General features: G+C 46.7%; 1 protein-coding gene across 2 annotated transcripts in view; it reads right to left on the reverse strand.

Annotated features, from left to right (window-relative positions):
- The window catches only part of RXYLT1 (ribitol xylosyltransferase 1), a 29376-nt gene that overhangs the window by 12924 nt on the left and 3253 nt on the right, over window positions 1-13199 (reverse strand). For both annotated transcript variants that reach the window (XM_084810602.1, XM_084810600.1), the window contains exon 2: window positions 641-802. In XM_084810602.1, the coding sequence (XP_084666728.1) occupies window positions 641-802 (162 nt within the window). The remainder of the gene's footprint in view (window positions 1-640; window positions 803-13199) is intronic.

Consider the following 13199-nt stretch of genomic DNA (forward strand, 5'->3'; position numbering starts at 1 on the left):
GGCTAGTTGAGAGCAGGTTCAGGACAAGCCCATGTGGCACATACAGCAATGTCTCCAACAGAGGGGAATGATAGAGAGGCTCGGGAGGAATGACAAGGGTGTTGTCACCACTGCCCCCCAGCGCCTGCTGCCTGAGGCAATTGCCACACTTTGCCTAATGGGAGGGTTGGCCCTTGCCACAGTCTCAGTCACACAAAACATACTTTTTACAAGAATCATTACTAAATTATAACAAAAATCTGCTAACTGTGTATAACCAAATGAATACAAAAATTCCATACAATTAAAGTCCCTTCTATTGTTGAACTACAATTTTTATCTTAGGGTTTGTAACATATACAGCTACTCTTCACTCAGTGGTATCCAAGTTAATTTTTCAACAAGCAGGCAATGCTTGTTTGGCAGGCAATATGCCCAATCTAACAATGGAAAGACGTAACAACACACCAATCCTAAACATTTCTACTCAAAAGGAAGCCCAAACAATGTCAACGGGGCTTACTTCCAGTTTAAGTTTACAATCCTAAACACGTGTACAAGGACCTAACAGTAGGACCTAACAGTAGAAATGTTTAAGATCAAGTCAAAAGAATAAGCAACAACATTTAGAAACAGAAGTCATATAATTACAAGTGTTTACCAATAGCAGCTTTCCCCCAGATTTGTACCCTGAGGTCTGTTTGTTCTTGTTGCAATTTCATATTTTTCAACAGTTGAAGGCTACTTGCAGACTTCTGCTTCAAATCATTTTTCTCATCAACTTCCCAAGGATTCCATTCTTCGGCTCCCAAAAGAGCATGTTCTAAGTATCAAACAGATAGACTACATAAATATCCAAAAGAGGCAAACAATTAGTCCTGAACTTCCTAGAAACAATATGTTGTTACAAACCCATGCTGTACACATACTAAAACTGTAACATCAGACATGCAGAAAAGTGTTTTTTAAACTATGTGTTAGGAATGCCAGCCTGCTTCTCCACCATGAAGCCAGGGCTTGCTCTCACGGCTGATGCAACCACCTGGGAGTGTGTTATCTGAGAAGCTCCTTGGTCTTACTGCTCAAGGCCAGGCTCAGTCTTTAACAGTGGGAAAGAGATAACAACTGGGTTTGGTGGGAAGATCCTGCCTCCTTCTGGGGTGAGAGTAGGGGACCCAAGAACTGGGCTGGTGAATGGCTGGGGGAAATCTGCCCTGGGTTACCACGGTTCAGCCTTAAAAGGAGCTGAGGCAGAGACAATGTTGCCTTCCCTTGATATGATGGTCTTTGGACCTGCCTTGACAACTGGACTCTGTCCTGGGAGGCCCTTACAAGGATAGGTTAGCCAGCTTTTGTTATTTTGCTTGGGTGTGTTGGTAAAAGGCTCTCGAGGCAGAAAGGTTTCCTTCTTGTGTATCTCGGCTTTGTACTACTCCGTACAATCTACTACCTCCACCCTTCCCTTTCCCTCTACCCCATTTCTCTAAATAAACATTTATCCAATTTAAGGTTGATGTGATTAAGCTCAGTGTAAGCTCAGTGCTAATTTCAGTGCCTATTGGCCTGGGAGGGTGGTTACTGGGTGTTTTTTGGGAACTTGAGGACAAAAATGGCCTGTCCCACCTTGCAGGGGAGTTGGGACTAGTTTCAGCTGTCCTTCACACCATGGAAATACATACCTTAGAAAGGACCATAGCTCACTGGAAGAGCACATGCTTTATATGAAAAGGTCCCGCTTCAATCCCTGGCGTCTACAGATAGGGCTTGGAAATCCTGGAGAGCCTCTGCCAGCCATTGTAGACAATACTGAGCTATATGGATCCCAATGGTCTGACTCTGTACCAAGGAATCAGTCATAACTCTGTTCAATGAATGTCTCCTTCAGTGTTACCCCTCTTCCTCTCCCCGTCCTGTCTATCTGTCCATCCTCCCTCCCCCCAGATCTAACCATAAATGTGAAGGCCTAGAAAAATTCAGGAAAAAAACCACCCCACCCCACCCAATTGGAAAAATTGACCAGTTCTGGATTATGAAATATTTTTAGAATTTAAGACAAGGTGTCTATAAGCCTTTACTCAACCCCAAATGATTTCTAAAAACCAGGTAATAAGAAGACGTTTATAGACAGACTAGAGAAGTAAAATGTCTGGAAATAATGAAGCCATGGAAAAAATGTTTTCTAATCCTCTGTGCGCAGTTATTTCTTCCATTTCTTATTAACATTATAGATCCAATGTATCTTTTACTGATAAGACATTTTGGGGCACTCCCAAATCATGCTCAGTTTCCAAACATGTGAACAGAGCCACCATATCATAATATGGAAGAAAATGTATATTCTTGACAATTTGGGTATTTTATTTTATTTTATTTACTTACTTACTTACAATATTGATATACCACTCAACATCAAAGATTTCGGAGTGGTGAACAAGATAAAAGAATAAGCTGAATTATATAGATCAATTTCAATCGGGCTTCAGGCATGGGACAGAAACTGCCTTGGTGGATGATATAAGGAGGGCTTTGGATACGGGCGAATGCTCCTTCCTTATTCTCCTCGAAAGCGGCTTTTGATACCATTGACCATGGTATCCTCCTGGACTGCCTGGAGAGGTTGGGCATTGGAGACATCGTATTATGGTGGTTCTGGTCCTTCCCCTCCGGCAGGTACCAGAGGGTAGCACTGGGAAAGGAGGTGTCGGACCCATGGCCGCTCACTTGTGGGGTGCCACAGGGTTCCATCCTCTCCCCGATGCTATTTAACATCTATGTGAAGCCACTGGGGGCTTTCATCAGGAGGTTTGGGGTGCAGTGTCATCAATATGTGGATGACACGCAGCTCTACCTCTCGTTCAAATCTTCCCCAGGGTTGGCTGTAGAATTCCTGTCTAAATGTCTGGAGATGGTAAGTGGCTGGATGGGGAGGAATAAGCTGAAGCTGAACCCTGACAAGACCAAGGTACTTTTGGTGGGAGACAAGAGGATTTGGGGGGATGTTGACCTTGTGTTGAATGGGGTACGGTTACCCTTGAAAGACCAGGTCCGCAGCCTGAGGGTCATTTTAGACCCCCAGCTGTCCATGGAGGCTCAGGTGTCAGCTGTGAGCTGGACAGCGTTGGACCAACTCCATCTGATACAGTGGCTGCGCCCCAGCTTCCCGATCATCTGCTCCCATCGGTAATACATGCCCTGGTCTCCTTTCGTCTAGACTACTGTAATGCGCTCTACGTGAGGTTACCCTTGAAGATGGTTCGGAAGCTGCAGCTGGTACAGAACACGGCAGCTTGCCTGATTAAAGGCAGCCGCCAGCATGATCACATCACTCCAGTGCCAAAGGAGTTGCACTGGTTGCCAGTTGTTTTCTGGGCCAAATTCAAGATGTTGGTTTTGACCTTTAAAACCCTATATGGTTCCAGCTCAGCCTATCTCAAGGAGCGCCTCCAGCAACACCAGACAGGCCGCTCAACAAGATCAGCCTCGGATGGCCTTCTCTCTGTCCCATCAGACAGCTAGGCTGGTGAGATGAGGGAGACGGCATTCTCTGTGGTGACCCCCACTCTGTGGAACTCCTTCCCTAGGGAATTCTGTCATGCCCCCTCTTTAATGAGCTTCCGCCATGCATTGATAACTTGGTTGTTCAGGCAGGCATTTGGGGTGGGTTAGGGTATTTTTAAACAATGTTTTAATGTGTAATTTTACTGTTTTAAATTGTACTGTTGTACATTGCCCAGAGTGGCCGGGTGACCGGCCAGATGGGCAATTAAGAAATTTAATAAATAAAATAATAAAACAACATATTAAAACAATTAATAAAAGAAACAGATTTTACAGAGTCCTGTGTTTCTAAACTTGTCTCCCTCTGCCTTCAGTTCTTCCTGCTTCTTCTGGCTTCTAGGATGATTCAGATGTTTCAGGGACTACTTGATGAAGTTCCCTCTACTCAGACATAAACTAGGAATCTAAAATACGTCTGTTTCCCGCCTCCCAGCTGAGCAGAGCAGAGGAAGCTGCTCCAGGGACTACAGAAGCAAGCAAGCTCCCAGAGAGCGACTGACCAGAGCGAGCGAGCAGGGGGAGCAAACAGGAGTTGGCCAGGGGAGTTTGGCAAAGGAAGGTCAAGCGGGAGGCCCCTAACATTTTTTAAAATTATTTTTCTTGTAACACACACTTCCACACTAGTGGGACTCTGCTTTTGACTTCTAGTGAGTAGAGGAGCAGGCACAGGCTAGTCTAGAACAATCAGAAAGCTAGACACAAAAAGGGGAAAGAGGCTATGGAAAGCAAGACTCTCCAGTGGTGGTGACCTGCAAGGTGTGTGCAATGTTTGTTTGCTTGCCTGAGAACAACAGGGCCTCCACCTGCAACAAGCGCAAGTTGATCACGCTGCTGGAAGAAAAAGTAAGAGGGCTGGAGTGGCAACTGTCGACCCTCTGGGGAATAAGAGAACACGAAGAGTTCTTGGAGAGAGTGGTGGAACTACAGCAGCAAAGTCAAGACCAGAAGCTTGTAGATCAACAGCAAGCTGAGGAAGAAGTAGGAAATGCTGAGGTGAGGAAAAATGCAGTAGAGGATACTCCTTGGAAAAGGGTGACAGTTAGGAGAAGAAGAACTAGACGCCACTCTGCACCAGTGGAAGCACTGGAGCTGTGGAACCGATTCCAGGTACTTGAGGATGAGACTGGAGGACAGCCTGCAGAGGAAGAATTACAGGGGAACCTGCATGAGAGTGAGCAAGAGGCTGAAGGACAGTCAAGCAGGGGCGATGAAACCCAGGCCTACAACAAGAAGAGAAGAGTGGTAGTAGTGGGAGACTCCTTGCTGCATGGGATTGAGACCCAAGTATGTCGCGAAGACCCATGGACTCGCCAGGTATGTTGTCTCCCAGGAGGATGGATTAGAGATGTGACTGAAAGGCTGCCTGCACTCATAAAGCCCACTGACAGGTATTTCTTTCTTCTCATCCATGTGGGAACAAATGATACCGCCAAGCGGAGCTATGAAGAAATCATGTCAGACTTTGAAGCTTTGGGAAGGAAACTCAAGAACTTTGGGGCCCAGATAGTTTTCTCATCCATCCTTCCAGTAGTTAGAAGAGGGATAGAAAGGGAACGAAAAATATTCCGGGTGAATGACAGGCTACGAAGGTGGTGCCGGCGCGAGAGATTTGGATTCTGGGACCACGGGCTATACTTCCTGGAAGATGGGCTGTTGGCAAGGGACGGGTTGCACCTCATAAAGGCTGGGAAGAATGTGTTTGGCCACAGCATGAAGAACTTCATCAGGAGGGCTTTAAACTGAATCCTACGGGGAAGGGAGATGTAAAGTTGGGGGTAACAGTGGACGAAGGCTCATGCATTGCAACGGAGAGAACAGCTCTAATAGCGCCCAATAATAGTCTTCAGACACATGTAGGATAGGAAGAAAGTCAGACTATGAAGCACATGGTCTTCAATGTCTGTATACTAATGCCCAGAGTATGGGAAACAAACAGAACGAACTTGAACTCTTAATACAAGAGGGAAATTATGACCTGATAGGTATAACTGAGACTTGGTGGGATGACTCTCATGACTGGAATACAGCAATTGAAGGATATAACTGGTTCAAAAAGAACAGGAGGAACAGAAAGGGAGGTGGGGTTGCACTGTATGTGAAAAATACATATCTCTGCACAGAAATACAGGAGGATCAGCTTGGTAGCCCCATCAAGAGCATTTGGATCAAAATAAATGGAGCAAAGAATAAAAGGAACCTGGTGGTCGGAGTCTACTACCGGCCACCCAATCCAGGAGAAGACGAGGATGAAACTTTTGAAAAACAAATAGCCAATGTTTGAAGGAAGCATGATGTAGTAGTAATGGGGGACTTCAATTTCCCCAATATTCGTTGGGAGACAAATTCTACAAAACATGGCCCTCCAGGAAATTCCTGACTTGTGTGGCGGATAACTTCCTCCTACAGAAAGTAGAGGAAGGAACTAGAGGATCGGCTGTCCTTGACTTGATCCTAACCAACAGAGATGACTTAGTGGATAAAGTAGCAGTTACAGGAACTCTGGGGGAAAGCGACCATGTTATACTTGAGTTCTTGGTTCTAAGGGAAGCAAAAGCCGAGTGTAGTCAAACGCATACCCTGGATTTGAGGAAAGCTGATTTCAATAAACTCAGAACAGTAAGTAAGGTCCCATGGCAAGTGACGCTAACGAGAAAAGGAGTCCAAGATGGGTGGGAGCTTTTAAAAATGGGGCTGTCCCAACATGTCATCGGCCCAACGCATATAAAAGGACACACGCTTGATCTGGTTTTCTCGACTGGGCAGGAGGATGGTGATCTGAAAGTGGAGGAATTAACATCTGTCCCTTTGTCATGGTCAGATCACTTCCTGCTGAGGTTTAGACTCCTGGCGGCCTTTCCCCTCTGCAAGGGTGGGGGACCTATTAAAATGGTCCGCCCCCAGAGATTAATGGATTCCGATGGATTCCAGAGGGCTCTGGGGGATTTTCCTGCTGGTATGGCTGGTGCTCCTGTCGAAGCCCAGGTCGCTCTGTGGAATGCAGAGATGACTCGGGCGGTTGACACGATCGCGCCCAAGCGCCCTCTCCCTCTGAGCAGAGCCCGGCCAGCTCCTTGGTATACACCTGAGCTGAGGGCAATGAAGCAAGAGGGGAGACAGCTAGAACGCAGGTGGAGGAAAACTCGTGCTGAGTCTGACCGAACACAGGTAAGAGCCCACTATTGAGCCTACTCTGTGGCGGTGAGGGTGGCAAAGAGACAGTTCTTTTCCACCAGCATTGCATCTTCTCAGTGTTGTCCAGCGGAGCTTTTCCGAGTGGTTCGCGGCCTGTTACATTCTGGGCCAGGGAGAGAGATGGTGGAACCCTTGGTAGCACGCTGTGTCAAGTTTGCACAACGCTTTGAGGATAAAGTCACTCAGATTCGTCATGAATTGGACACCACCATTAATGCAGTTCCATTGCTAGAGGCGTTCAGAGCACCGTCTGGTCCAGTTTTATTGGATGAGTTTCAGTTACTGAGGCCTGAGGATGCGGACAAGGTGCTTGGCCAAGTCCGATCGACCACTTGTGTGCTTGACCCTTGCCCATCATGGCTTATTAAATCAAACAAGGAGGGGTTGTCCGGCTGGGTCCAGGAGGTTGTAAATTCCTCCATGAGAGAGGGAGTGGTGCCTGCCGCTTTAAAAGAGGCAGTAATTAGACCACTCCTGAAAAAGCCTAACCTGGACCCAGAGGATGTTAACAATTATAGGCCAGTGGCCAACATCCCCTTCCTGGGCAAGGTGCTTGAGCGGGTGGTTGTAGGACAGCTCCAGGCACTCTTGAATGAAATGGATTATCTAGATCCATTTCAATCGGGCTTCAGGCCTGGTTTTGGAACGGAAACTGCCTTGGTCGCCCTGTGGGATGCCCTCTGCCGGGAGAGGGACAGGGGGAGTGCGACCCTGTTGATTCTCCTGGACCTCTCAGCGGCTTTCGATACCATCGACCATGGTATCCTTCTGGATAGGTTGTCTGGGTTAGGAGTTGGAGGCACTGCACTATGGTGGTTCCGCTCCTACTTGAATGGCCGATTCCAGAAGGTGGTGCTGGGGGATTATTGCTCTGTGCCGTGGCAATTGTGCCATGGGGTTCCACAGGGCTCTATTTTATCCCCCATGCTGTTTAACATCTACATGAAACCGCTGGGGGAGGTTATCCGGAGGTGTGGGCTGAGGTGCCATCAATATGCAGATGACACCCAGCTCTACCTCTCTTTCTCATCAAAACCAGGTGAGGCAGTGGCTGTTCTGAATCAGTGCCTGGGCACACTAATGGACTGGATGAGGGCTAATAAACTGAAACTCAATCCAGACAAGACGGAGGTACTGTTAGTGGGTGGTTTGTCTGCCCGGCTAGGTGATATTCAACCTGTTCTGGAGGGGGTTGCACTCCCCCTAAAGGATCAGGTTCTTAGTTTGGGGGTGCTCTTGGATCCAGAATTGTCACTTGAGGCACAGGTGAACTCAGTGGCATGGAGCACTTTTTATCAGCTTAGGCTGGTATACCAACTACGCCCTTATCTGGACAGAGATAGCCTAGCTACAGTGATCCATGCTCTGATAACTTCTCGTCTGGATTACTGCAATGCGTTATACGTGGGGCTGCCTTTGAAAATGGTCCGGAAACTTCAGCTGGTCCAAAATAGGGCAGCAAGATTGTTAACAGGGACTGGCCTGCGAGTTCATATTACGCCAGTACTTTTCCAGCTGCACTGGCTGCCAGTCCATTTCCGGGCCCGATTCAAAGTGCTGGTGTTAACATTCAAAGCCCTTAACGGCTTGGGGCCAGGTTACCTGAAGGATCGCCTCCTCCCATATGTGCCTGCCCAGACCTTAAGATCATCATCAGCGGCCCTTCTCCGTGAGCCCCTGCCAAAGGAAGTGAGGCGGGTGGCTACTAAGAGGAGGGCTTTTTCTGCTGTGGCACCCCGGCTCTGGAATGAGCTCCCTAGTGAGGTTCACCTGGCGCCTACATTGTATTCCTTTCGGCGCCAGGTGAAGACCTTTTTATTTTCCCAGGCATTTTAGCATTTTAGCTTTCTAAATTTTTATCTTTGCTGTTTTAAATCTGTATTTTAAACTCCTGCACTGCTGCTAGGTTTTATTGTGGTTGTATTGTTATATTGTGGTTTTAATGTTCTGTATATTTTAAATTGTTTTATTGTGTGTTGTTTGGTTTTAATTTTTGTGAACCGCCAGCGAGCTTTGGCTATTGGGCGGTATAGAAATGAAATAAATAAATAAATAAATAAATAAAATTAAAAAAGGAAATTCTCAAGGCACAATTACAAACAATTCCAACAAGAAAAAAAGGAAGGAAGACAACAGAAGAAGCTAATGTAGCTTCACAAAAAGCTTTGACCTGAAAACAAAAAAGGAAACATATAGGAAGTGGAAAGAAGGCCAAGCAACAAAGGAAGAGTACAGGCAGGTAGCACAGAATTGAAGGGATGGCGTCAGGAAGGCTAAAGCTGAGAACGAGCTGAGGTTAGCGAGGGATGCTAAAAGCGACAAAAAGGCTTTCTTCAGATATCTGCATAGTAAAAGGCAGAGGAAAGAAACAGTGGTTCAGCTATTAAATAAGGATGGCAAAACGATAACAGATGACAAAGAAAAGGCAAAGGTGCTCAATTCTTACTTTGGCTCAGTCTTCTCCCAAAAGAGGGTCTATGACCCCCCTGGCAAAGGTGAAGTACAGGCTGAAGGGGCAGGACTGCAGCTTGAGATCGATAGGCATATGGTCAAGGAACACCTAATGACTTTGAATGAGTTCAAATCTCCAGGGCCAGATGAACTGCATCCTAGAGTCATAAAGGAACTGGCAGAAGAACTCTCAGAACCACTATCTATTCTCTTTGAGAAATCATGGAGGATGGGGGAAGTGCCAGATGACTGGAGGAGGGCTAATATTGTCCCTATCTTCAAAAAGGGTAAAAAGGAGGAACCTGGGAACTACAGACCAGTCAGTCTGACATCAATCCCTGGGAAAATTCTGGAGCAGATGATAAAGCAATCCATCTGAAAGCACCCTGAGAACAATGCAGTGATTACCCGAAGCCAACATGGATTTGTCAAAAACAAGTCCTGCCAGACGAATCTGATCTCATTTTTTGATCAAGTCACCTCCCTTGTGGACTGTGGGAATGCTGTAGACATAATATACCTTGACTTCAGCAAAGCTTTCAACAAAGTGCCCCATGATATCCTGATGAGCAAACTAGCTCAAAGTGGGCTAGATGAAACAACGATCCGGTGGATCCACAGCTGGCTACAGAATCGGACTCAAAGAGTGCTTATCAATGGGATCTTCTCAAACTGGGGAGAGGTAACGAGCGGCGTACCACAGGGCTCAGTCCTGGGCCCAGTGCTCTTCACTTTTATTAATGACTTGGAGGAGGAGGTGCAGGGAATGCTGATCAAATTTGCAGATGACACCAAATTGGGCGGGATAGCTAATACTTCGGAAGACAGAAGCAAAATTCAAAGTGATCTGGACAGACTGGAGTGCTGGGCAGAAAACAACAGAATGACATTTCATAGGGATAAATGCCAAGTTCTGCACCTAGGAAAAAGAAACCAAATGCACAGTTACAAGATGGGGGATACGTGGCTCAACAACACTACAAGCGAGAAGGATCTTAGAACTGTTGTCGATCACAAGCTGAATATGAGCCAACAATGGGATGTGGCTGCAAAAAAGGCAAATGCTCTTTTGGGCTGCATTAATTGAAGCATAGCTTCCAAATCCCAGGAAGTACTAGTTCCTCTCTACTCAGCACTTGTTAGGCCTCATGTGGAGTACTGTGTCCAGTTCTGGGCACCACACTTTAAGAAGGATGCAGACAAACTGGAGGGGGTTCAGAGGAGGGCAACAAAGATGATCTAGGGACTGGAAACAAAGCCCTATGAAGAGAGACTGAAAGAACTGGGCATGTTTAGCCTTGAGAAGAGAAGACTGAGGGGAGATATGATAGCACTCTTCAAGTACTTGAAAGGTTGTTACAGAGAGGAAGGCCAGGATCTCTTCTCCCTCATCCCAGAGTGCAGGACACAGAATAATAGGCTCAAGTGACAGGAAGCCAGATTCCAGCTGAACATCAGGAGAAACTTCCTGACTGTTAGAGCAATACGACAATGGAACCAATTACCTAGGGAGGTGGTGGGCTCTCCCACACTGGAGGCATTCAAGACGAGGCTGGACAGCCATCTGCCAGGGATGCTCTGACCTGGATTCCTGCATTGAGCAGGGGGTTGGACTCAATGGCCTTGTAGGCCCCTTCCAACCCTACTATTCTATGATTCTATGATACGTATAGCTTGATTTGCTCATAAAACTAACCATGTTTGGTATATTAAATTTTTAAAGAATAGTTTATTCAGACAATAATTACAGCTTTACTGAGTTCACTTTTTAAAGTTTTCAAATATAATAAGAATTATATGGCAAACCATGTTATACATAACTTTAGGAACACAAAGGCTGCTTTATAATCCTAAAGCAGACTTCCTCAACCTAGTTCCCTACAAATATTTTGGACTACAATGGCCGGCATTCAGACTATTGGACATCCTGCCTGAAGCTGATAGGAGCTGAAGTCCAAAATATCTGGAAGGCAGTCCTAAAGCAGCAAAGTAACTTTACATCTGTAAAGAGTGCTTAAAAATAAGTATTGTTTATTTTTCAATTTTCCCCAAAATTTGTCCCCCCACCCTCAATACAGGGAAAAAGTTTTTTTCTATAGCTTCAAAATTTCCAGAAATTTTACATCTCTTGTCCTCACCATGCTTGCAACTGATTGGGCTAGTTCAGATAGATGCTTCTGATTAGACTAAAGGTAGGCTTTAGTTATGGCACTAAAGTTCATAATTGCCTGACTTGAAATATACATTTGGCTAGTTCATAATGCTTAGTTGATTTATGAATTGCACACTACCACCCCAGTTTTGCTATAGCAGAGGTGTAGAGCCTCAGGCCTGGGGGCCAAAGGTGGCCTTCCAGGGGTCTCAATCCAGCCCTCTGGAGTTCGCTAGGACACCACATCTCCTTCCCCCAACCACAGATCATTTGGTGGTTTGCCAACGTTTGTGCCATTTGTTCCCCATTTTAAAGGGTCGGAATGTCTCAGCGGCTTTTGACACCGTCGACCACGGTATCCTCCTAGACCACCTAGAGCAGTTGGGCATAGGGGACACCGTATTACAGTGGTTCTGTTCCTTCCTCTCTGACAGGTACCAGAGGGTAGCTCTGGGGGAGGAGACTTCAGACCCTTGGCTGCTCACTTGCGGGGTTCCACAGGGCTCTATTCTCTCTCCGATTTATTTAACATATATGAGAAGCCACTGGTTGCTATCATCAGGAGGTTTGGGGTGCAGTGTCACCAATATGTGGATGACACGTGACTGTACCTCTCATTTAAATCCTCACCAAGGTTGGCTGTAGAAACCCTGTCCAAGTGTCTGGAGTCGGTGAGTGGCTGGATGGAAAAGACTAAGTTGAAACTGAACCCTGACAAAACCGTAGTACTTTTGGTGGGAGACAAGGAGAGGTTGGGGGATGTTGACCTGGTGTTCAATGGGGTGCAGCTGCCCCAAAGGACCAGGTCCGCAGTCTGGGGGTCATTTTAGACTCCCAGCTCTCCATGGAGGCTCAGGTGTCAGCCGTGAGCTGGGCAACACTGTAACAACTCCATCTGATACAGTGGCTGCGCCCCTACCTCCCTAACCATCTGCTCCCATCAGTAGTTCATGCCTGGTCTCCTCTCGCCTAGACTACTGTAATGAGCTCTATGTGGGGTTGCCTCTGAAGACAGTTCGGAAGTTGCAGCTGGTACAGAACGCGGCAGCCCACCTGATTAAAGGCAACCATCAGCAAGACTACATCATTCCAGTGCTGAAGGAGTTGCACTGGTTACCTGTTGTTTTCTGGGCCCAATTCAAGGTGTTGGCATAGACCTTTAAAACCCTTTATCGTTCTGGCCCAGTTTATCTTAAGGAGCACCTCCAACACCATCAGGGGTGTCGCTCAACAATATTGGCCTTGGAAGGCCTTCTGTCTGTCCCATCAGCCAGGACAGCTAGGCTGGTGAGGACTAGGGAGAGGGCCTTTTCTGTGGGGGCGCCCACTCTGTGGAATTCCCTCCCTAGTGACCTCCACCATTCCTCCTCTTTGATGAGCTTCCACCGGGCTTTGAAAACCTGGCTGTTCAGTTGGGCATTTGGGGTGGGTTAGTGTTTTTCTTTTTAGGGCAATGTTGTTTTGTTCAGTTGATTATGTACATTTGTTGTATCTCATGTTGTTATTTGTATTGTACACTGCCTAGAGTGTCTGGGCAGCCAGCCAGATGGGCAGCTAATAAATCAAATAAATAAATAAATAAATAAATAAAGTCTCCTACGGCTTAGTTACTGGCTGTCAGGGGTGTTCCTGAGCACAGGGAATGGGATAGCAGTTCAGATTCTGAAGAAGACCCATAAGACATGGGGGAGGTGTTTTCCCAGGCTAGTCCAGATATGAGTAGGCCTGCTTCTCAGGTTACAAACGTCCAGATGGCTGAGCATGAGGGTCCCTCCTCACCCTTCCCTGTGAGAGGCAGCGAGCAGGGGGAAGTGGGGTTTGGGGAGGATGACCTAATAGATGCCAGACACAGGTGCACAGCAAAGAG

Source organism: Heloderma suspectum, chromosome 7 (genome assembly GCF_057233095.1).
Source record: "Heloderma suspectum isolate Gila_16-S chromosome 7, 16-S_ref, whole genome shotgun sequence".
Classification (NCBI taxonomy): Eukaryota; Metazoa; Chordata; class Lepidosauria; order Squamata; family Helodermatidae; genus Heloderma; species Heloderma suspectum.